Source organism: Parasteatoda tepidariorum, chromosome 11 (genome assembly GCF_982258835.1).
Source record: "Parasteatoda tepidariorum strain Cologne lab strain chromosome 11, Ptep-v5.0, whole genome shotgun sequence".
NCBI classification, from domain to species: domain Eukaryota; kingdom Metazoa; phylum Arthropoda; class Arachnida; order Araneae; family Theridiidae; genus Parasteatoda; species Parasteatoda tepidariorum.
The window spans coordinates 528,746-554,483 of NC_141765.1; the positions used below are offsets into that span (position 1 = coordinate 528,746).

The 25,738-nt window shown below is 31.6% G+C and overlaps 1 protein-coding gene across 1 annotated transcript; it reads right to left on the reverse strand.

Moving 5' to 3' along the window:
- Positions 1-19,141: 19,141 nt before the first annotated feature.
- On the reverse strand, positions 19,142-19,720 carry LOC147801149 (uncharacterized). The gene has a single exon (XM_087155110.1). The coding sequence runs from the start codon at positions 19,718-19,720 to the stop codon at positions 19,142-19,144; it is 579 nt and encodes a 192-aa protein (XP_087011236.1).
- Positions 19,721-25,738: the final 6,018 nt, after the last annotated feature.

The following is a 25,738-nucleotide window of genomic DNA, read 5'->3' on the forward strand; positions in this document are numbered from 1 at the left end:
CTTCGTCAATTCGTCGTCGTCTGCTGCGCCGTGGATTGCGTGCAAGGGTGCCATTATACAGGATTCCCCTCACGGCGGATCATCGACGGCTGCGTCGGCAGTGGGCTCTTGAGCACAGAGACTGGCGAGCTGATTGGCACCAAGTTGTCTTTTCAGATGAATCACGCTTCAATTTGTGGACCCATGATGGCCGTGTTCGTGTTAGACGTTATGCCGGTCAACGCTGCCTTCCTGAGTGTATTATTGAACGACATAGTGGTCGAACACCCGGAGTTATGGTCTGGGGTGCGATTTCGTATCATGGACGATCCAATTTGATACGAATTGAGGGTAATCTCAATAGCAACAGATACGTCCGTGAAGTGCTACAGCCCGAAGTCGTTCCTTTCCTTCAAGGCATCCCTGGAGCTATCTTTCAGCAGGATAATGCACGCCCACATGTTGCGCGGACTGTTAGAGACTTCTGTTCAGCACAACGCATGCAACTTCTTCCTTGGCCTGCTTATTCGCCGGATATGTCGCCTATTGAGCACGTGTGGGATATGGTTGGTCGGCGTCTCACTCGTGATCCGCGTCCTGCAGTTTCCAAAGACGAACTTTGGTTGCGCATACAAGCGATATGGAATTCTCTTCCTCAAGCAGATATTCAACATCTGTTTGACTCCATGCCACGTCGTATAGCAGCACTTATTGCAGCGCGTGGTGGCTGCACCAAATACTGATTTCGGACGCTTAATTTGTTTCTTTTGTTTTGAAAATTTCATCATTTATTTGTATCAGTACAAGTCGTTTCTGCATTAAATTTCATTTGATTCTGATGATTCTTTCATGGTGTTGCATTTTCTACAAACAGCAGTTTATATATATATATAAACATAAGGATTTGTGAAGTTAAACCTTTTTAAAGAAATTGTTTATTGCTCTCAGGGCTAAGATATTTTGAGTTAGTCACTAGAATACTGTGATAATATTTTCTCAATCTCTAATTTTTATTTGTTTTTAAGAAATATTTTGACAAAAAATTTTTAAACTAATTTACTTAGTAAGCTATTAAAAATGTCATATTTTAAGTATTCATAAAATATTCATAGTACAAATTATTTAGGTATATTAATATGGATTTGTATAGACTAATTTTTAGCAAGAGAAATGAACATAAATTATGTATTGCACTTTCTGAAATTCTTTTTTTAACAAGAAACATCTTTCAATATTGTGGAATTCAATTTTATTTTCTATATTGAGCTATGAGTTAGCTCTATGGATGTGACATATTCATAAGAGCTTGTTCTTTAAATTCTAATTTTTCTTAACGTAATAAGTTTATCTACCTTTACTAGTATAATAATTAGTAAGTTTGAACTTATAAAACTCTCTGGGTGGTTGAAATTTTACAATTCTTAATAAATTTAATTATATTTTTTAAGTTGTATTGATAAATACATAGCGATTGTAAAATGAAATAGATCTACTTTTGTTTTAAAAATTCTCCAAGTTAAAGTATTTTTTTTTCTAAATGTTTTTGTTGAACCTTCATTGAAAACATTAAATGTGCTTTTCTCTACATTTAAGAATCTTTTTCTGGATTTATAAAGTTCAATGCACCCCTCTAAGAAAATTGTTAGTTGCTTTTTGTTGTATACATTAAATGTACATAGCTTCATTGAAAGCATTGAACATGTTTCTCTCTCAATGTATATATATATATATATTATTATTGTTTTTTTTTAATGCATAGAATTTTCTAATCCCTAAGCTAATTTTTTTTCTTTCAAATTTAATAATTTTGAAAACAGCTATATTCAATTTATAAGCAAAATATATGTATATATTTAAGGATCTGTTTCTAGATTTTTCAATGTGCCTTTGCTCTGGTTTAAGAATTTTTTTTTTAAATAATCACTAGAATACTGTGATAATATTTTATTAATCTGTAACATATTTTTCCTTTTTTTTAATAAACATTTTGACATATTTTTCTTTAAATTGATTTACTTTGTATGCAATTAAAAATGTCCTATTTAAGTATTCATAAAACTATCAAAGTATAAATCTTCATATGTATGGATTTATTTTTAGCAAGAGAAATTTGTATAAATTTATGTATTTCGCTTTCTGAAATCATTCTTTAACAATAAACATCTTTCAATATTGTGGTGTTTTCTACTTACAACTGTAAGCCTCATGCTATACTTTGTGGTGCATGAGGAGTTTTAAGTCGCTTAAATAAAATTAAAAAAATATTGTGGTATTCAATTTATTTCTATATTCAGCTTGGAGTTAGCTCCATGGATGCAACACATTCATAACTACCTAATATTTTTTTTTCCTGTCTTTTCTTAAAATAATTAGTTACCTGACTTTATGGACCTATGAATTAAAACTATCAGAGTAATATAAATTTTAAATTTCTAGATAATAAACTTTTTTTATCTTCTTGAAATTGTTTTGAAAAGTGCATAGTGATTGTTAAATGAACTTGACCTAATATTAACTTTACCAAGAATTCCATTTGTTTAAAAAATTCTGTCAAGTTGAAATGTTTTTTCTAAAAGTTAGAAATACGAAAATTCTAACGGCTAAATAAAAAATGGAGAAAGCTTGGATGGATGGATCTCTTATTTAACTTAAAAGACTAAACTCGACACTTTAAATCAAATTAAGAACCCTTCAAAACCGCCCTCCAAGCTTCGTTTAAAAGCATGGATTAACTAGAAATAGAAAGATGTATGAGCGCACAACGACGCAGCAAGTAATATGGCGGAAAACTCTCGCGGTTGCTTCACCTTGAAAGGAGTGGGCTAATGGGAGTGTCTTCTCCACTTACTCCTAGCTCCATGACACAGACAGGCGTGCACAAAATTATTGAAATTTTTATTTTAATTCACAATAAACGCGATTACTTCCCAAATTCTTGCAACCATGATTGATAGTCTACAGCCAATCACAATGCGAAAAGCCCATTGATCCGACGTTATCATCTCCTTGTTGCCATTCTGTAGTAGAAACTATGGTTTAAAATTAGTTACCAATTCCTTAAAAGATAGAGACCCACGAAACTGATGGCCGAAAATGAAAGCTCCAATGGCATAGGGGCAATTCACACTGCATCTGATAACCCTACATGTGACACCCTATGTGAGAAAGATCATTCTTACTGCCCTGGGTTTGCTATTTTTTTTTTTTTTTTTTTTTTTTTTTGCATGCGAATGAGAACCAGATTGGTGAAATACATTCATTCAAGAAATCTTGACAGTTAGATATTTTTTCACATGCAATGTGAAAAAGTCACATCCTGTTGCGAACAACACTAAAATAACTTCATAATCTATGGACTGCATCTGCCAGATGCGGGTTGTGTTGTTAGTTTAAAAATAATTCAAGTTCATTTAACAAAAACAACGTTTATTAAAGGAAAAACGATAACAAGATGGCTAGCCATAGACGCTCGCGTCATTTCATTCGGTGATCAGAACAATAATGATGACGTCAGTGGCTCCTTGCAGCGCCACTTAACAAACGCCAGTTCTAACATACTCCCCTTATGAAAATTTAAGGTGTATTTAAGGTTGATTTGAGGTATTTTTGAGGTATTAAGGTTGTTTTGAGGTATATTTGAGGTATATTTAAGGTTGCAGAGAAAACAGCAATAAAAATTATACCTCGTAAAGGTTGTAATTAAGGTGTACAAGGTTGATTTATATATACTTCAGCTTGTTTTGAGGTTGTTTAAAATTCACTTCAAATCATCCAGACTGATAAGGTGATTTTTAAGGTATACCAGGTTTATTTTCTTACACTTGTAACAAAAGAGGTATTTTTGAGGTATAAAATTTTTTACCTTATTTCAACTAACGATAAAAAGGTATTTATTGAGGTATATGAAGTCATTTTATTTATACCTAAGCTTATTTTGAGGTTGTTTTAAATTCACTTCAAATCATCCAGACTGATAAGATGATTTTTAAGGTATACGAGGTTGTTTCTCTTACACTTGTAACAAAAGAGGTATTTATGAGGTATAAAAAAATCAACCTTATTTCAACTAACGAGAGTGAGGTAATTACAAGGTATAAAAAATATACCTTTTTTCTACTAACGATATTGAGGTATTTATTGAGGTGTTGAAGTCATTTTATTTATACCTAGGCTTGTTTTAAGGTTGCTTAAAGTACACTTCATATTAACTAACTCACTTCCCAGAGTTCCATGCGAGCCGGCAAATGGCGTGTGTGTTGACAATCGAAAGTCTATTCGAAATTCGGTAAGTGTGCTTGACATTTATTAATTTAGTTTTATCACTTTTAATCAAATATGCTTCGATTTTGAAACTTAAATTTTATTATTTTTGTTTTAACGACGCGTCCTGATCTTAAATAATTTAAGTTGGAGGATATTCTTAGAGGCTATCGTTGCAGGCTTAGCAATAAGAGAGAATGACCGAAATATTTCTCGTCACTGTTTTGGGTAACATTACTGGTGAATCGTTACAGCAGGTTATGCACAGTATATTTTATTGTTTGTAGTTCAGTCAAATAGAACTATTCTTTTTATTTTGCTTAAATGTATATGTTTTAACGTAGCAGTATGCACGCTGATTAATTGAGAAAAATGTTCACAATTTCTCTTATAAATAAATAATTGAAAATTGAAAGATTTTTAAACTAGCAATTTTGCTTTGAAATTCTACTATAGCAGTATGCTTATCGTTTGGATATTTGTTGCAAAGTTTATATTATTGTTTATATGTATACAAAGTTTATATATATATATATATATATATATATATATATATATATATATATATATATATATATATATATATATATATATATATATATATATATATATATATATATATATATATATGTGTATATATATATATATATTTACAGAGCTTATCCACAGTTCCCTGATATTACTGAGATGGCCTAGGCTGTAAATAGCACATGCGCTGCTGCGCAGAAGAAGAGACAAGCAAGCTACTGCTCAGCCATCCCCTAGGATATAGTTCTGAATTTATACCTAAAAGAAAAAGTAATCTCTCCTAATAAACTACAGAATTTATGTAATTGTTGATAACAATAGTTTGCTAGATATTTGATAATTGAAAACTAGTAACTGTACTAGCTCACTTCTTCATGTTTGATCACAAAACTGCTATTTTCACTACATGTTATTTTCTCGCATTTTACCCACGTTAATTATTTACTAAGCAGATTGTTATTACTTATTAGAATATTGGGCAGAGTTAAATTAAATCCGATTTCAAGCTTATATGACAATTTGTTTCAAGGTTATGAGCTTTTTCATGCAGCTGTTTATGGTTAGTAGTAGGCCTCGCCCTGGAGGGGACGGAAGTGACGTCATAGTCAACCGGAGCCTATTTCTGCCACAACCGGAAGTTGATTATTTCTCACCGCCTATAACCGGAAGTTGCCTATTTCTACCCACCTACAAACCGGAAGTTGCTTATTTCTGCCCGTATACTTATTTCTGCCCGCCTGTAGTTTCGGTTTCTGTTTATTATTTAATTTATTAGTTTTTTGAGGGTGGCAACACTTATTATTTTTAATATTAGTTTTTAAGGATGGCAATACTTAGAAACTTTGTTATTTGGGGAGATATTGTATATTATGAAGTTATGACGTCATCCCTTATTACGTAACGCATAAATGATATCATACTTTTACTCTAGTGGCGCCATCTATGTGAGAATTTTAGAAATAAAATAACTTTAAATCTATTTTAATATTTAAATCTGTTTTAATATTATTTATTAAATATAATTAAGGCTGAGGATCGAACTCACGCCATCAAAAAGCCTTCGTGGGTCAGTAGTTGGATATCATAACCACTGACCCACGAATGCTTGGTTAGATATGTGTTAATAAGTTAAACTTTTGTATTCTGAACACGTGTATAAATGAAAAAAGGATTTGATATCGATATAATCCTACAGTTTAATCGATATATTTTTCACTTAACCTTTGACAGTTATTAAATATTTATTTCTGCACCTCTTAATGTTATTGTAACTTTCTCTGGATGGCAACGGTACTGACCATACACGTGTTAATTATTACATAATAAATAAATGATATCATGCACATGCTTTTTATTCTAATGGCCCCATCTATACTTAAATATTAAAAAGAAAATATATTAATAACTCTTAATTTTAGTTATTTTTTAATATAAATATAGTTGATAAGACTTTAATTATTATTAACCTAATCAATATTACTAAATACATTTCAAATAAATTGATTCAATATTAAAATAAAAATTGTATTTAATATGTCTACTGTGAATATTAAAAGTATTGGACTTAAAGGCGTATTAATTTTAAATCAATGAATGTTATTTTATAAGATTAGATATTTATCACCTTCGTTTGGATTTACGGTTATCAATGTGGTTTTGTTATTTTTGAACCCAGGAGACAAGGGAACTCCTAGATCTTGAGACAATACATGACTTCGAAGTGGACTTTGGGAGTACTCATGTTATATGAAGAGGAAAACCACGAAAACCTCCTACGCTTAGTCCGACAATAAGCAGTGGGCTTGGTTTTGTTAATCAGTATCCTGTGAATGTACAGAGATAAGAGGAAAAACTTAAGGTTTTACTTTGAAAAATTAGAAAATTTTTACAAAAATAAAATTATTTTCTTAAAAGTTAGATATTATTTTTACAAAAATAAAAATATTAGAAAGTTTCCCTGAATAATAAAAATATTTTCTGAAAATTGGAAAATGTTAATGAAAAGTTTGAAATATTTTTACAAAACTATAATCTATGATTTAATTAATCTATTACGCAATCACACCAATGATGAAAAAATGAATATGATATTAGCAATGAATAGTTGTTAGTTGAAAACTGGATAGATGCCTTTGATTTCACCTAATTTAAGAGGGAACTCCTAGATCTTGAGACAATACATGACTTCGAAGTGGACTTTGGGAGTACTCATGTTATATGAAGAGGAAAACCACGAAAACCTCCTACGCTTAGTCCGACAATAAGCAGTGGGCTTGGTTTTGTTAATCAGTATCCTGTGAATGTACAGAGATAGGAGGAAAAACTTAAGGTTTTACTTTGAAAAATTAGAAAATTTTTACAAAAATAAAATTATTTTCTTAGAAGTTAGATATTATTTTTACAAAATAAAAATATTAGAAAGTTTCCCTGAATAATAAAAATATTTTCTGAAAATTGGAAAATGTTAATAAAAAGTTTGAAATATTTTTATTAATTATTATTAAACTATTTATATTTTTACAAAAAGAAAAAATATTTTACTAAAAGAGAGAAAATTTTCATTAAAAAAAGAAATATTTTCTGAAATGTGAGAAATTTTTTTTACAAAAATAAAAATATTTTCTGAAAACTGGAAAATGTTAATAAAAAGTTTGAAATATTTTTACAAAACTAGGATATTTTTTACAAAAAGCAAAAATATTTTACTAAAAGATTGAAAATTTTTATAAAAATAAGAAATATTTTCTGTACACAGGAATAATAATAATTTTAAATTTAACACTGGTGCCATGACCAGTCGCGATAAGCTTAAATTAAAGTAAATATTACTCCTAAAGTAAGTGGTTATATAACGCGTAATACTGAAAAAAAAAAAAAAATTATATGTGTATGCAATATGAACTTATGCTTTGAAGTGTAAAATATTTATGTTATTTTTCGGAATTATTTTTATTTATTTCTGTTTATGGTAATTACTATGATTTTGTGTATATCAATGAAGGTTTGTAATATATGTTTTTAAAGTGTTTTAATACAAAATTGTGTTAGGTTAGTATAGTAGTAGGTGAGCTAGGTTATTGCCATACTGAATAGGTTGAATTTTGATTATTAGTTAAATAATTATCATTATGGATGAATCAGGTGAAAACACGGAAATATTAGCTGCGAGCAATACTCCCGTTGTTATTCCGAGTGTCAGAGTAACTTCAAATTTTATTGCAGATTATTTAAATTTTATTCCGAAATTTGATGGTAGTTCTTCTTTAAATGAATTCATTAACAGACTTAACGAAATTGCAGAACACTACGATTGGTCGGAAAAAGACAAGATATTCGCGTTAAAATTGAGGATTACAGGAGAGGCACAAGACTACCTCAACACTCAAAGAGATAGGGATGTATCTTTTAACGATATTATCAAAAAATTAAAAACTAGATTCGAGAGGAAGAATTCAGTGACTACGAGTATTGGAAAACTAACTTCCGCTTACCAGTTACCGGTAGAGAGTGTTAGGCAATTTTTGTCCCGAATTGAAAGCATCTCATACAATTGCATTCCGGAAGAAAATAGTGAGGCATTCGAATCATACAGGCTGCAGTTACTACTCAGCGCAGCTAGGCAAGGCATAAAAGGTGAGATTTTAAAGGGAATAGGAGCTGCGGGTTTCACCGATTATAGGGAATTTAAAAACCATGCCAGAAACTTTGAGGAAACATTATCAATCACGAGACCCACTACCGAAGAGGTCAATAATTTTGAATTAAGAAATACGCGAGAAAATAGCTCAGAAATAAAGGAATTAAAAGAGCAAATAGCGATTTTAGCAGAAAACATTAAGCAAATGCAAATCAGGAGTAGGGAAAGTAGAAATAAATATGACCATCAAAATTCTAGGCCAGGAAATCAAATAAAAATATGTAAACGATGCAACAAGAGAGGACACATTGCACCCGCGTGCAGAACTTTAATCTGCAATTTTTGTGGAAGGCATGGCCACTTAGAGGAACGTTGTTACCAAAAACGGAGATCAAATGATTTAAACGAGAAAGGGGGGGGGAATAGACGAGGCGCGTCTTTCCGTTGCTACCCCACTCATAGTGCCATCTTTAGACATCATGAGAAAAGAAAGTATAGTACCCTTGCCCAAAATTCAATTAAAAATAAATAAAAAAAATTACGTTGCTATGTTAGACTCAGGATCATCTCTCAATATTATATCCAAGGAAATTTTGGAAGAAATGCAGTGTAAATTTAAAATTGAAAAATTTAACTTGCTAGTTCAAAATTTTACGGGTGATACAGCCAGAATCAATTCTTTTGTTAACATACATTTTAAAATAAATGATAATCTTTTTAAGGAAGATTTTTTTATAACCCCTAATCGAATAAATTCAGATTATGACATGGTCTTAGGTAACCCATTTTTAGCAGGAAATAAATTTAACCTAAATTTCGAAAAGAATTGTATCGAGAATAAAAATTTAAGATTAAATTGGACAAACAGCAAAATAGATAAGGTAGAATGTAATCTATGTGAAAATGCAACTGGAATTAAATTATACACTCAAAACAAGTATATTTTGGAGCCTAAATCTGAACAGATAATATTTGTAAAATCACGAGTAAAGAATTTTAAGCATACTGAGCAGGTACTAATTTCTAATGTTCAAAAATTCAGTGATTTAAAATTAAATGTAAATTAAAAATTTACATTTCTTTGGTTTTAATTTAAGCCCGTGCTTGCGCAATCTATCAAAAACGATTTTTAGTTTTTTTAAGTGTTCGTCTATATCATTTTCTGAAGCTATAATTATATCGTCGAGATAGACTCCAATTTGTAAAGGTCTGAGACCAGACAAGACGATTCCCATTCATCTTTGAAAAGAATTTGGTGAATTTCGCAATCCGAATGGGACGCGCATCCACTCATACAACCCGTTTTCTGTTGCGAATGCTGTTTTAAAGGTATCATTAGGATTAATTTTCATTTGATAAAACCCCGCGCAAAGATCTAACATGGTGAACAATTTTGCTCCAGAAAGGTTGTCAACGAGATCGGTCATATTCGGAATCGGATGTGAGTCAGGGAGTGTTTTTAAATTTAGCTTACGAAAATCAGTGCATAGCCTATACGAGCCGTCCTTCTTCTTTACTAGTACAACCGGAGCTGAATATGGAGATGTACTCTCCTTAATAATTTTATTTTCGAGTAGCTCATTTATTTGTTTTTCCATTTCGGGTTTAAGATGATGAGGTACCTTGTAATGACGTTGCCTTACCGGTATATCGTCAGTTAAATCTACGCGATGTAAAAGGGTGTCGCATCCTGAAAGATCTTTTACGCTTTTTGCGAATATTTCTGGGTAGTTCTCTAAAAATTGTTTTAAAGTTTCCTGCTTTTCTCCGTCTAAATGATCGATTTCGATATCACCTCCCCATGCCTCAAAATCATCTCCAAGTTGTTACATTGCTCTACACGTGTTTTGCTTAAGCATTCGAGTATTGCGATATTACAGTTTTTATTTAAGTGTATACATTCGTCCTGGGTATTAATTATTGTTATCGGATAAACATTAGACTCAGAAAAATTATTGATGTTTCTAGCAACCCAAACACCTAGATCACTGAATTTTTGAACATTAGAAATTAGTACCTGCTCAGTATGCTTAAAATTCTTTACTCGTGATTTTACAAATATTATCTGTTCAGATTTAGGCTCCAAAATATACTTGTTTTGAGTGTATAATTTAATTCCAGTTGCATTTTCACATAGATTACATTCTACCTTATCTATTTTGCTGTTTGTCCAATTTAATCTTAAATTTTTATTCTCGATACAATTCTTTTCGAAATTTAGGTTAAATTTATTTCCTGCTAAAAATGGGTTACCTAAGACCATGTCATAATCTGAATTTATTCGATTAGGGGTTATAAAAAAATCTTCCTTAAAAAGATTATCATTTATTTTAAAATGTATGTTAACAAAAGAATTGATTCTGGCTGTATCACCCGTAAAATTTTGAACTAGCAAGTTAAATTTTTCAATTTTAAATTTACACTGCATTTCTTCCAAAATTTCCTTGGATATAATATTGAGAGATGATCCTGAGTCTAACATAGCAACGTAATTTTTTTTATTTATTTTTAATTGAATTTTGGGCAAGGGTACTATACTTTCTTTTCTCATGATGTCTAAAGATGGCACTATGAGTGGGGTAGCAACGGAAAGACGCGCCTCGTCTATTCCCCCCCCCCTTTCTCGTTTAAATCATTTGATCTCCGTTTTTGGTAACAACGTTCCTCTAAGTGGCCATGCCTTCCACAAAAATTGCAGATTAAAGTTCTGCACGCGGGTGCAATGTGTCCTCTCTTGTTGCATCGTTTACATATTTTTATTTGATTTCCTGGCCTAGAATTTTGATGGTCATATTTATTTCTACTTTCCCTACTCCTGATTTGCATTTGCTTAATGTTTTCTGCTAAAATCGCTATTTGCTCTTTTAATTCCTTTATTTCTGAGCTATTTTCTCGCGTATTTCTTAATTCAAAATTATTGACATCTTCGGTAGTGGGTCTCGCGATTGATAATGTTTCCTCAAAGTTTTTGGCATGGTTTTTAAATTCCCTATAATCGGTGAAACCCGCAGCTCCTATTCCCTTTAAAATCTCACCTTTTATGCCTTGCCTAGCTGCGCTGAGTAGTAACTGCAGCCTGTATGATTCGAATGCCTCACTATTTTCTTCCGGAATGCAATTGTATGAGATGCTTTCAATTCGGGACAAAAATTGCCTAACACTCTCTACCGGTAACTGGTAAGCGGAAGTTAGTTTTCCAATACTCGTAGTCACTGAATTCTTCCTCTTGAATCTAGTTTTTAATTTTTTGATAATATCGTTAAAAGATACATCCCTATCTCTTTGAGTGTTGAGGTAGTCTTGTGCCTCTCCTGTAATCCTCAATTTTAACGCGAATATCTTGTCTTTTTCCGACCAATCGCAGTGTTCTGCAATTTCGTTAAGTCTGTTAATGAATTCATTTAAAGAAGAACTACCATCAAATTTCGGAATAAAATTTGAAGTTACTCTGACACTCGGAATAACAACGGGAGTATTGCTCGCAGCTAATATTTCCGTGTTTTCACCTGATTCATCCATAATGATAATTATTTAACTAATAATCAAAATTCAACCTATTCAGTATGGCAATAACCTAGCTCACCTACTACTATACTAACCTAACACAATTTTGTATTAAAACACTTTAAAAACATATATTACAAACCTTCATTGATATACACAAAATCATAGTAATTACCATAAACAGAAATAAATAAAAATAATTCCGAAAAATAACATAAATATTTTACACTTCAAAGCATAAGTTCATATTGCATACACATATATATATTTCTTTTTTTCAGTATTACGCGTTATATAACCACTTACTTTAGGAGTAATATTTACTTTAATTTAAGCTTATCGCGACTGGTCATGGCACCAGTGTTAAATTTAAAATTATTATTATTCCTGTGTACAGAAAATATTTCTTATTTTTATAAAAATTTTCAATCTTTTAGTAAAATATTTTTGCTTTTTGTAAAAAATATCCTAGTTTTGTAAAAATATTTCAAACTTTTTATTAACATTTTCCAGTTTTCAGAAAATATTTTTATTTTTGTAAAAAAAATTTCTCACATTTCAGAAAATATTTCTTTCTTTAATGAAAATTTTCTCTCTTTTAGTAAAATATTTTTTCTTTTTGTAAAAATATAAATAGTTTAATAATAATTAATAAAAATATTTCAAACTTTTTATTAACATTTTCCAATTTTCAGAAAATATTTTTATTATTCAGGGAAACTTTCTAATATTTTTATTTTTGTAAAAATAATATCTAACTTCTAAGAAAATAATTTTATTTTTGTAAAAATTTTCTAATTTTTCAAAGTAAAACCTTAAGTTTTTCCTCCTATCTCTGTACATTCACAGGATACTGATTAACAAAACCAAGCCCACTGCTTATTGTCGGACTAAGCGTAGGAGGTTTTCGTGGTTTTCCTCTTCATATAACATGAGTACTCCCAAAGTCCACTTCGAAGTCATGTATTGTCTCAAGATCTAGGAGTTCCCTCTTAAATTAGGTGAAATCAAAGGCATCTATCCAGTTTTCAACTAACAACTATTCATTGCTAATATCATATTCATTTTTTCATCATTGGTGTGATTGCGTAATAGATTAATTAAATCATAGATTATAGTTTTGTAAAAATATTTCAAACTTTTCATTAACATTTTCCAATTTTCAGAAAATATTTTTATTATTCAGGGAAACTTTCTAATATTTTTATTTTTGTAAAAATAATATCTAACTTTTAAGAAAATAATTTTATTTTTGTAAAAATTTTCTAATTTTTCAAAGTAAAACCTTAAGTTTTTCCTCCTATCTCTGTACATTCACAGGATACTGATTAACAAAACCAAGCCCACTGCTTATTGTCGGACTAAGCGTAGGAGGTTTTCGTGGTTTTCCTCTTCATATAACATGAGTACTCCCAAAGTCCACTTCGAAGTCATGTATTGTCTCAAGATCTAGGAGTTCCCTTGTCTCCTGGGTTCAAAAATAACAAAACCACATTGATAGCCGTAAATCCAAACGAAGGTGATAAATATCTAATCTTATAAAATAACATTCATTGATTTAAAATTAATACGCCTTTAAGTCCAATACTTTTAATATTCACAGTAGACATATTAAATACAATTTTTATTTTAATATTGAATCAATTTATTTGAAATGTATTTAGTAATATTGATTAGGTTAATAATAATTAAAGTCTTATCAACTATATTTATATTAAAAAATAACTAAAATTAAGAGTTATTAATATATTTTCTTTTTAATATTTAAGTATAGATGGGGCCATTAGAATAAAAAGCATGTGCATGATATCATTTATTTATTATGTAATAATTAACACGTGTATGGTCAGTACCGTTGCCATCCAGAGAAAGTTATAATAACATTAAGAGGTGCAGAAATAAATATTTAATAACTGTCAAAGGTTAAGTGAAAAATATATCGATTAAACTGTAGGATGATATCGATATCAAATCCTTTTTTCATTTAGGGGCCGTTCAAAAAGTACGTACATCCCGAAGGGGGGGAGGGGATTTGCTATTATGTACGGTTTTGTACGATGGGGAGGGGGGGAGGTATTATACAAAGTACGTACTTTATAAACATACACCAAATTTAAATTTGACTTTATCCTACTCCCTCCTTAAGTAAATATTTAATTTTATTTAAAAAATAATTATTTTAATTTTTATGAAAAAGGGGGGTAGACTAATAAAATGTACGTACTCTAAGGGGGGGGGAGTAAGACCTTATGTACGGTAATGTACGAAGGGGGGGAGGGGTTTAAAATTTCTCCATTTTTGTGTACGTACTTTTTGAACGGCCCCTTATACACGTGTTCAGAATACAAAAGTTTAACTTATTAACACATATCTAACCAAGCATTCGTGGGTCAGTGGTTATGATATCCAACTACTGACCCACGAAGGCTTTTTGATGGCGTGAGTTCGATCCTCAGCCTTAATTATATTTAATAAATAATATTAAAACAGATTTAAATATTAAAATAGATTTAAAGTTATTTTATTTCTAAAATTCTCACATAGATGGCGCCACTAGAGTAAAAGTATGATATCATTTATGTGTTACGTAATAAGGGATGACGTCATAACTTCATAATATACAATATCTCCCCAAATAACAAAGTTTCTAAGTATTGCCATCCTTAAAAACTAATATTAAAAATAATAAGTGTTGCCACCCTCAAAAAACTAATAAATCAAATAATAAACAGAAACCGAAACTAAAATCGAAACTACAGGCGGGCAGAAATAAGTATACGGGCAGAAATAAGCAACTTCCGGTTTGTAGGTGGGTAGAAATAGGCAACTTCCGGTTATAGGCGGTCAGAAATAAGCAACTTTCGGTTGAGGCAGAAATAGGCTCCGGTTGACTATGACGTCACTTCCGTCCCCTCCAGGGCGAGGTTTACTACTATGGTTCACTACTTCAAAAATGTGCGAATTTCGGAAATCTTAAATATTTTAGAAATAAGTCAGTATAGTATGCAATTTTAATCCTGAATTGAATAAAATCAATTGCAAATAAAAACATTTATTGTTGAAAGTAATATGCATTATTTTGAGTTTCATCCTATGGGATGTGTATTTATATTTAAACAAGTGTTTGTAACAACTAACTATTAGTTTTATTCTGCTCGGTATTATAAGTTATATAGGAGATATTATACTCAACTTATTTTAAAAGTATTATTTCAAATCATTCTCTCTTAGACATTTTCCTCACATAAAATTACTCACAACTTTGAAATAAATGCTCCTTATCAGCTTGTAATTTGTTCTATTCGATTGAGTGTAAAAAAAGAATAAAAATTGGTACATAACTTTAAAATTTCAATTTATTAAACGATTGTAGATTCTTGATTACATTGATTAAAAATTATTAAAATAACTATTTTTTAAGAAACTCTGATGTGATTGACAATAACATAAGTCCTTTTCAGAATCAGCGTCAAAAATTTAAAAAAAAGCTGCTAGTTTCATGAAGTCTGACGAAAAGTTGAAAAATATAGACTAGGTTTATTGAGTTTAAAGATTTTTAAAAAAGAAAGGGAAGGAAATCTAATTATTAAAATTACAAGTACCATAATGTTGCAGATGTATAGAAAAATAAAAAGTGTTAACATTGCATAATAAGATTGGAATTATACAGGGTGTTTATAAAGTCCCGGACCCATTTTGATGTTTAATAACTCATAAAATAATAAAGATAGATTAAAATTAATAACATTAATGATTAGATAGACTCAAAAAGTTTCATGACCCTTGTTAATGAACTTTCACGTGTGCCCCCTTCGTCGCACGGAGAATATCAAGTCGATAGTCAGTTTCACGAGAGGTAGCTTTCTTTTTTACAGAAAAGACAATCTCATCAGTCGTATACTTAGACATGTTGGAAAACTTCGTATTTCCACAACTAGAAGAGCTTCAGCCACATGTCTTTTTGCAACAAGATGGTACACCACCTCATTGGGGTATCATCGTTCCTAGTTCTTTGAATGACCATTTTACAGGAAGATGGATTGGGCGAGGAGGTCCAATTCCTTGGCCACCCAGATCACCTGATATAACGCCGCTGGAGATTTTTCTTTGGGGATTTATAGAGGACAATGTTTACAGGAGGATCGTGTCGAACATTGATGGCCTAAAAGCCAGAATTACAACCTGCGCCTCTGTGGATGCCGACATGCTTGCCGCTACCTGGCGTGAAATTGACTATCGACTTGATATTCTCCGTGCGACGAAGGGGGCACACGTGAAAGTTCATTAACAAGGGTCATGAAACATCAAAATGGGTCCGAGACTTTATAAACACCCTGTATATTTGAATTTCTGTAAATGTTGTTAATGGTAATACTGTCTTCAGTGTATTTTATTTTGTGGCTGTGATACATGTCATGCTTTTTAGCTACGAGGATTGAATAGAAATGGCAGAAGATATTTATCTGAAAAGGAAAATTAATTTCATCCAGTTAATTTAAATGATAAAAAAAAATACTTTCTAATATTTTAAGACCTGCCACTATTATTGTAAATATGACTTTCTTACTAATTTGTATTTTTTTCCTTTTAGGTTCCAATAATTACAAGTTTCAACATGTAGACGGAAACAGTATTTAAAATAATTTTGTTGGTTTGTAAAAAAAGTGAAATTTTAGTTTTAAATAAAAGTACTTTGAATTTCAGCTGACTAATTATTTAAATTTGTAGTTTTATAGCTTTAAAAATTCAAGCACCTTAGACAACTATATTCTAAAAATACGAGTTTGAGTTCCCATAAATAATTTTTACTGACTGTAGAATTTGGATAAGTGTTATTTTAAGATGATTTAAATCAATCTATTAAAATTATAGAAGAATTATGCATTTCAAACTTTCTTTTATAGCTTAACAAAAGAAGCAATTACTGCCGAAGGTTTAATATTAAAAATTTCAGGTTGATAAATGATCTCTACTAGTGAAAAAAATGTAATGTCCATTATTCTTCATATAATATATATAATATCTTTATATATATATTATATTTTTTTTATAGTGAGTCTAAAAATTAATAAACTAGGTGGTCCGTATAACACCTCACCTTCGTAAGTGCTTAAAAAAACATCTTTGGTTGATAAATTAATACTTCTAAAAATACAAAAATATATACTTGAGGTTACGAAATAATAACTTAAGGTAGAACATGGAACACATGGCGCTAATTAAAAATAACCTTTCCAATTGTTGAAAATTCACTTCAGGTTGATTTATAACAACCAGAAGTGTAAAATGGCCCACCTTAGGTTGAAAAATATATACCTCTACAAGCATAAAATTATATACCTGAGGTAGAACAAAATACATTTGAGGTTGATTTATAACAACCAGAAGTGTAAAACGACACACCACAGGTTTATAAATATATACCTCTACAAGCATAAAATTATATATCTGAGCTTGAAAGACAATTACCTGATGTCGAACAAAATACACCTGAGGTAGATTTATAATAAGCTGAAGTGTAAAATGACACACCATAGGTTGAAAAATATCTACCTCTACAAGCATAAAATTAGATACCTGAGGTTGAAAAATAATTACCTGAAGTCGAACAAAATACACCTGAGGTTGATTTATAATAACCTGAAGTGTAAAATGACACACCTTAGGTTGTTGAATAAATACTTCCACAAGTGTAAAAAAATATACTTCAGGTTGAAACATATATACCTCTGGAGGTATATTTAAGGTATATTTGAGGTTGATTTTGAGGTATTCATTTGCACCCTTTTCAACCTTTACGACGTATTTAAATAACAACCTCCTTTATACCTTTAAAATATACCTCGTTTATACCTCATTTATACCTCGATTTTTTCATAAGGGTCCCCCCTTTGAGATTCGGGGAGAGTCTCAAATCTGAAAGTAGATTATAGTTCAAAAGTGTGAGTCTATCTGGAGCTTTCACCAATCTCCCAGAGGAAGTGTACTTCTTGACAATTTCTTCATTTAATACATGTTCAGGTAATACACATTCAGTGGAAGCTGATTCCTCCATAAGCCCTTTATTTTTGTTAGTAGATGAGATTGCCTGTATCTCCAATGGAAAAATTCGTTGTACTGGTCACAATACAGTCCCATGATGGGTTTTCAGTCGAACAGTACGAATCTCTCCATCTCGACCAGGTATTAATTACAAAATTTTCGCCATTGGCCAAAACAACCGCCTTTTTGTATCATCCCCAATTAAAACTATTTCTCCAACTCTAGACTTACGCATTCTATTATCATTTTTATTTCGAATTAGCTCTCCTAAATATTCTTTTCTGAATCTCTGCCTTAAGTCATTCAAAAGTTTGATTCGGTATTTAGTTCTTTTCCTTAAATCACACGAATTTATCTCATCAATATCCTTTGTAGAGGTGTTGCTATTTTCTATTAAAAACATAGAGGGTGTCTGAGGAATCAACTCCTGTGGATCTTCAGAAATATAAGTCAATGGTCGACTATTAATGATAGATTCGCAATCACATATAAGGGTATTTAGTTCTTCAAAGGTTAAAATTGACCGAGAGTGCGTTTTAATAATCCTTTTATGACACGGACCAGCCTCTCCCACCAGCCGCCCCACCAACTTGCTGTTGGTAAAATAAATTTCCAAACTATTTTTTCGGTTGCAGTTTCTTTTGATATTTTGACCCAATCCAATTTCGAAAGTTCAGTGAAGGCCCCGCGGAAATTGGTTCCGTTGTCAGAGTAAATAGTTCTAGGCCGTCCCCGTCTAGCTATAAAACGCCGAAGTGCTAACAAAAAGGAATCTGTCGATAGATTATTCTAGATGAAGAGCGCGATACACGGCGCAAGTGAACAACGCTATCCACACTTTTTCATCTGTTTTTAAAAAAAGAGGGCCAGCTAAATCAATGCCCACTATCTCAAATACTGCACAATCCATAACTCGGTCTGGTGGTAAAGGCGATGGCCCACTTGCAAATGATTTGGCCTTAAAGCGGGCACATATAACACAATTATTCAAAATACCCTTAATTGTCTTCCTAGCTTTTATAATACAGAACTTTTCTCTGATTAACGATTTCATTAATTGCGTTCCGGCATGACAGTTTTTTCGGTGTATAGACTTAATCAAAAGTACAGTGAATTCACTTTTATCCGGTAACAAGACAGGATATAAAAATGAATTATCATCATTCCGTTCAGCTTTTTTGGTTTTCACTCTTATATATCATCTTTATCCATAAATGTGGCAAATTTCAGAGATTCTATATTATGCAAATAATACTGTTGATTCATGCGAATCAATCGCTTCTCTGCGTTTTCGATTTCAGTATAAGTAAGTTTAGGTTTGCTACATTTATTTTTTCTACAATTATTTATAAATCTGAAAATCCACCCAAAAACTCTAATCATTTTATCATAATCAGACATATTCATTTTAAGTAAGGAGGGTACGTCGTTTGCTAGATCAACATTAACTGTCTTAATCCTCTTTCGTTCGCACTCAACTTCATGACGCTCACAACTAATTTCACCGACTGGCCAATAATCCGAATGTTGCTTTAACCATAAAGGTCCCTCCCACCTTTTAGAATTTTTCATTTTCTGAGGAGAACAACCACGAGATAACAGGTCTGCAATATTCATGTTTCCTGGGACGAATTTCCAAGACTGAGTTTGAGTAAGCTGTCTAATTTCTTGGACCCTGTTGGCCACAAAAACAGACCAATTTCCCTGTTCTCTGATCCACCACAGTGCTGTGGTGGAATCAGACCAAAAGGTAATTCTTGAATCTTGCATGCCAAGAGCTTTCACAACAGAGTTAGCCAGTCGAGCTCCTATGCAGGGGCAGACTAAGGCCTAGGCAACCTAGACACGTGCCGAGGGCCCGTAATTTTTGGGGCCCGAAAATTAGGTTCTTAATTTTTGTAATTAATTTTTATTTTTACTTAACAGAAAAACGTGATATTCATAATTATAGCTGAAATGTATTCAAATTATGCCGAATCTTTGATAGATAAAGACGACAAGGGTGGACGAAAGATTTACAACTCAAATAAAGGAAGCCAAATTTTACTCTTTAATTATTGATTCAACACCTGATATATCTCACGTAGATCAGCTGACCGTTATTATTCGCTATGTTCTTCCAAGTGATATAAAATAAAGATTCTTGGGATTTCTACCTTTATTTTCTCATACTGGCAAAAACTTGGAGAAAGTCATTTAAGAATTTTTAAATAATGTAGATTTATAGATCACTAACTGTCTGGGACAGAGTTATGATAATGCGTTTAATATGTCAGGTAAATATAAGGGACTCCAATCTAGAATAAAAGAACATATTTTTTCTGCCTATTTTATACCACGCGCAAATCATTCATTAAATTTAATTGGAAACGCTGCTGCCGAAAGTTGGAAGCATGGAAATCGCATTCGCATCGTTGCATTGCTTTTTTCAATATCGTGCAGGAATTGTACGTATTTTTTTCAAGTTCTACACATAGGGGGAATGCATTCCAAAAATTTTGTAAGATCAAACACTTGAGTATTAAACCTACACTGGTGACACTGGCTACTACTTGTGACACCAGGTGGTCTGCTCGTTCCAATGTTGTGAAATCCTTAAATGAAAATTATGACGAAATTAAACATTATTACGCCATTTTTCCTCAAACAAAGATGAAAAACCATTAACAAGGTTCGAAGCTGCCGATTTACATAAAAAAGAAATTTGATACATTTGAGTATGTACTGTTACTTTCTATATGGGAAAAGATTTGAGAGAGAATAGATGCTTCAAACAAGACACTTCAACAAAAAGACGAATCCTTAAATACAGCAGTTTTAATATATGATTCATTGATAGATTTCATACAAACTGTTAGAGATGATTTTGACAATTTAGAAAAAGAGGCAAAAAAAAGTTAAAGATATTGCATATACTAATGATTAAAAACAGCAGAAAATACGAAAACTATTTCATGATGAAATTCCAGAACATGAAATATGATTCAGTGGCAAAGAAAATTTTAAAGTTAATATTTTTTTGTTCTAAGCGATTCTTTAATTAGCAACATTAAAAAAAGATCTGAGGGATATAGAACTATTAACAATAAATTCAAAACAATTTTTCATGATAGTGATGTTTCTGACTCCTCAATAAAGGAATTAAAATTTTATGAACAAGATTTTTACCTAGCAAAACTGAAAAATGAAGTATTACAATTTAAGACTTTTATAAGTAAATAAAATATTATTTCGCATTAATAAAAGCATTGTTTGAAGTATTTAAGCCTTTTGGCAATATTGCAAAAAGAGCCGTGGTGGCTGAGGGGATAGAGCATTCGCCTTCCAACGAGGTGAGCCGGGTTTGCTTCCCTGCAATGATTGCTCGACACGGTTTCCGTATCCGGCTTGCACCTACCACAGTTCTGACGTAAAATATCCTCCTTGACGGATCATTGGTTACCCTGTGGGGGGCGGAGTTATCGACCATGCCAACCGTCATCTATCAAAAGGTACCCCGTGATTGAATCAAGTTAGCATGCCTTATATACCAGTGAAGGGATGTTTAATATTCGTAGTGGTAGTTACGCCACAGTACTCCCCCACCAGAATTTTTCTTCAGAGATATAATTCGATGAACAGATCTCACTAGTTGCTGTACTTGTGAAAGACCTGGAGAGAGTCACCGGATTTTTTTGACTGCTGAATGTGAGAGGTGTATTAACTTCACAGACTTGGTCGCTCCTGTGTTGCCTTTAGCAGTCGAGTGTATGCTTGCCGATGTTGTGTGTGTGTTTGAGACGAGACTGAGCAACAGCGCAGGAGGGTGAATGATGCATTCACAAATAGCAAGTCAACCGTTCAATGCGGAATATCCATCGAAGTAGGCGTTACCGTTAAGGGATTGCGAAGTGGGCGTTACTTGCGTGAGCAAATCACGTTCGAAGGTCACCAATGTGGGGGGCGGAGTTATCGACCATGCCAACTGTCATCTATCAAAAGGTACCCCATGATTGAATCAAGTTAGCATGCCTTATATACCAGTGAAGTGATGTTTAATATTCGTAGTGGTAGTTACGCCACAACCCTTGCCGTCAGACTAAGCGCGGGAAGCTTTCGTGATCTTCCTCTCCATGTAACGCAAATGCGGATTAGTTCAATCAAAAAATTCATCCGCGAAGGCAAATTTCTCCAAAATGCTCGATACAGGAGTTCCATTGTCTTCTGAATTGGGTTCAAAATTACAAGGCTGCGAAGTTGAACATTAGCAGTCGCAAATTCAAACAATTCGATCGGCTGTTCAACAACGGTTATAAAATTTTCCAAAAAGATTGCATTGCATTTTTTTCAATAGATTAATAAATAAATAAAAATCAACTATAACAATAAAATTATCTCTTTTAATTGTAATGCATTCACGTGTGTTCGAAATTAGCATTAGTTAGGGAAAAAAAGTCTCCTTTATCATATTTAAAGAAGATTCTCTTGCGTTTCTTCAACTGTCAATAAAAATTCTAACAATTTGTTCAATTAAGCAACAAGTAGGGATGGTGTTTTCTACACTAGGGAACGCTGCAAGCTCGGGACTGTCTAAATTTCCGGGTTACTGTTTCAGTTGTATTTTAAAGCCATTTGGCATCATTGTGTTTTGAGATTCTTGCAAACAATGTATTTGATTACTTATGTTTACAATGCTAACAGTACATGTGTTTACAATACTAAAGGTGTTAACACTAACGTAAGATGGTGCACAGCTTGCAACACGAACAAACAGTAATAAACAAACGGAAAGAGGCCAAATCAAGACTGCCAAAAAAGCGAGTTATTCAAAATCTAGCAACCATGTCACCTTTTTTTATAATAAATAACAAAATAACTAAAACACATTTTCACTCCAAACTCCCCAGAATTACATAATAACATTAATATCTTATGAAAGACGGCAGATTTGAGCTCAGATATTATCTAATTTATTTCTTTTATTGAAAACAAAATTATCCGTTTGAAAACATCACCTATCAGAATAACAAGTAGTAAGCAGCTGCAAACTTTTTAACCGGAACTAGAGTAGGTCCCGAGCTCGAGATTATTATTGTTTACATTTCTACTGAAAACACCATCCATAATTAGGTAACAAAAATACTCACACGCAACAAATGTCTCTGGGTTAAAGAAGAACTGTAACATAACCGGATTATTACCCATTATTTCCAAAATTTAAACTGAATGAAATTGATTGTTTTTAAACATAATCATGCTTTGCTAATACCAAAACAATAAAATCATCGCGATATAATAAATTCATTAAAGATCACAGTGTAAATAATTGCGATTTGTTATGACAATTACAAATAAAATAGCTACAAACAAATTTTATAATTTGGTTAGTTTTTTATTTACAAAAAACCGATGCTCTTAATATAATTAAGTTGTACAAACATTATATAATAACCGATAATAAGAAAAAATATAAATATAATTAAATACAGAACTCTAGACAAAATAGCGACAATAATACATTCCTTAATGAGAAATAAATTAGAGGAAGTTGTCTTAGTTTAAGAATATCTAGAAATAATTGGAAAAAAAAGGCAAAAAGTTAAGAAATAGACCCAAAAAAATCAAATTATGAAAAATTCTCTTCGCATCAGAATGGAACAAATTAGAGAAAAAGCAGAAAAAAAATTAAACAGATTTGAATTATAAGTTTTTAGGCGTTCAGTGCGCAAAAAAATAAAATAAATAAACGGACTACCCTGATAACTTTTGATATAATAATCAGATCGTCACGTTCTTCTCATGTCAATGGTTCAAGGAGGTGACTTAAAATATGCTAATTAATAAATGCTGGGACAATATTTCAAGTTACGAAATCAGACACTAAAACGTACTTTTTCTGAATAAACATGCCATTTTTTCTACTGATTTGGATTTCTGTACCCCTAAGTATTGGGGGTAGCCGCAATATGAGAAGTAACTCGCGAGCTTTCCAATAGAATTTAAAAAAATTTCCCAGAATTATAAAGGTCGTTTGTTAAAAAATAACTTTTCGTAAATATTTATTATTAAAATAATAAATATTTAGTATTTAAATCGTAAAAAAATTAAATTGTAAGGTATACATTTTTTACATCGTTTTAAGAAAAGTTAATTGTAGAAAAGGTAATGTCACAAGGAAAAATACTGTATTGTTTTAAAAACAGTATAACAATTTTTTTTAAGTAATATAATATGTAGTGATATAAATATAATGTAAGTGATATGTATTGTAAAAGACTTATAAAATTTAAAAAAAACTAATTATTTAATCTCTCTCTTTCTTTTTTTTTTAAAGGAAGAAAATTATAATCTGAAATAAAATAAAAGACATAGGGGAAAGTATAATGCATTAGTTTAAATATTTAGGAAATGATTACTTACAATCAGAGAAAATCCTTGTAGTACACGTTGTTCACTTGAATCAATGAATCAACTATAAAAGCCCAGAAACTGCATCAAAATAGATTATAAAAATCTAAAGACTTCAAATATTTGATTTTCTTGTCTTAAATTTTGAAACATTAACTAAAACGAGAAGAATTTTTTGTATGAGCGCCTAACTACTTATAACGCCTGTCCTTTATTTTTCAAAATAGTGGGGTGTATTCATTATTAAATCGTTTCATTGGTTTAAATTATTTGTTGAGCGAGGCAGAGGAACCTCCTATTTTCAGTATTTCACACTTTAGTGGAGGTGATTCCCACCATGGGTGGCAAAAATCTCCTGTTGTGGAAGGATTTACGCTAATTTATAGAAGGGGTTCTATTTGAAATCTATTCAGCAGATTCCGAAAACGTTTTTCAAAGAGATTTTAACACCTGATAAAATTGAAGATTTACAAGCATTTCACTACAGAATAATTAGTCTAAGCTAGACTGGGACACCCCATGGTTTTCACATATCTCAAGTCATCCCTCTGGTCATCACCATCTGGCCATCTGGTTTTTCTGCCTGAAGGGGTTCCATCCATTTCCTCCCCGGAAAATTGTTCTTTTAAGGCCGTTCGCTCGCTCGATCGGGAGAAAAGCAACCCCCATGTTATTCTATGGACAGTTCAGCCTTACATAAAATCTTCAATTTTCAAGATAATAGCATTCTGTTTTTTGGAAACGAAAGAAAATAAAAATATCTTAATTAATGTGGAGGAAATTAAATAAAAAATTTTTGTTTAATATTTTTTAAATTCAAAAAACTCAATCCAACTACAAACAATTTTTATCCATAGTAGTTTTTCTCTCATCAAATTTTTTTACCCGAGGAAATCAAGATTATATTCTTATCTTTCATTTAAAAAAAAAAAAAAAAAAACAGAAATATTTTGAAATTGGACGAAGAAAAATTGCGCCGAAACATCAAGAAATTTGAACTTTAAATCTAAGCTATCTGAGTTATTGTGCTGCCACCTACAACGAAGGCGTCTATTTACCTAATTATGCGAAGTGAAAAAAAAGCAACCCCTTAGTCCCCTCGGAAAGAACTGGTAATTGATTGGTTTAAGGAATGGCGGTTCATTCGAAAGAAAGTAGCCAAAGTTTAGCCTCTTCTTACTGGTGGAATAAGTAATTTCCTTTACTTGTAGAAATTTCTAAATGTTTTGCGAATTTTATTTTGGAAAACGCCTTACGTCTTTGATCTTTCCTTCGATTCTTAAAATTCAGGAATGAAAGATAAGAATTAATATTACGGGTATGCAATGAAATCTGGTATTATGCAAATAGAAAGACACTATACTTTATTATTATTATTTAGTAAGCAGTTAGTAACCTCTC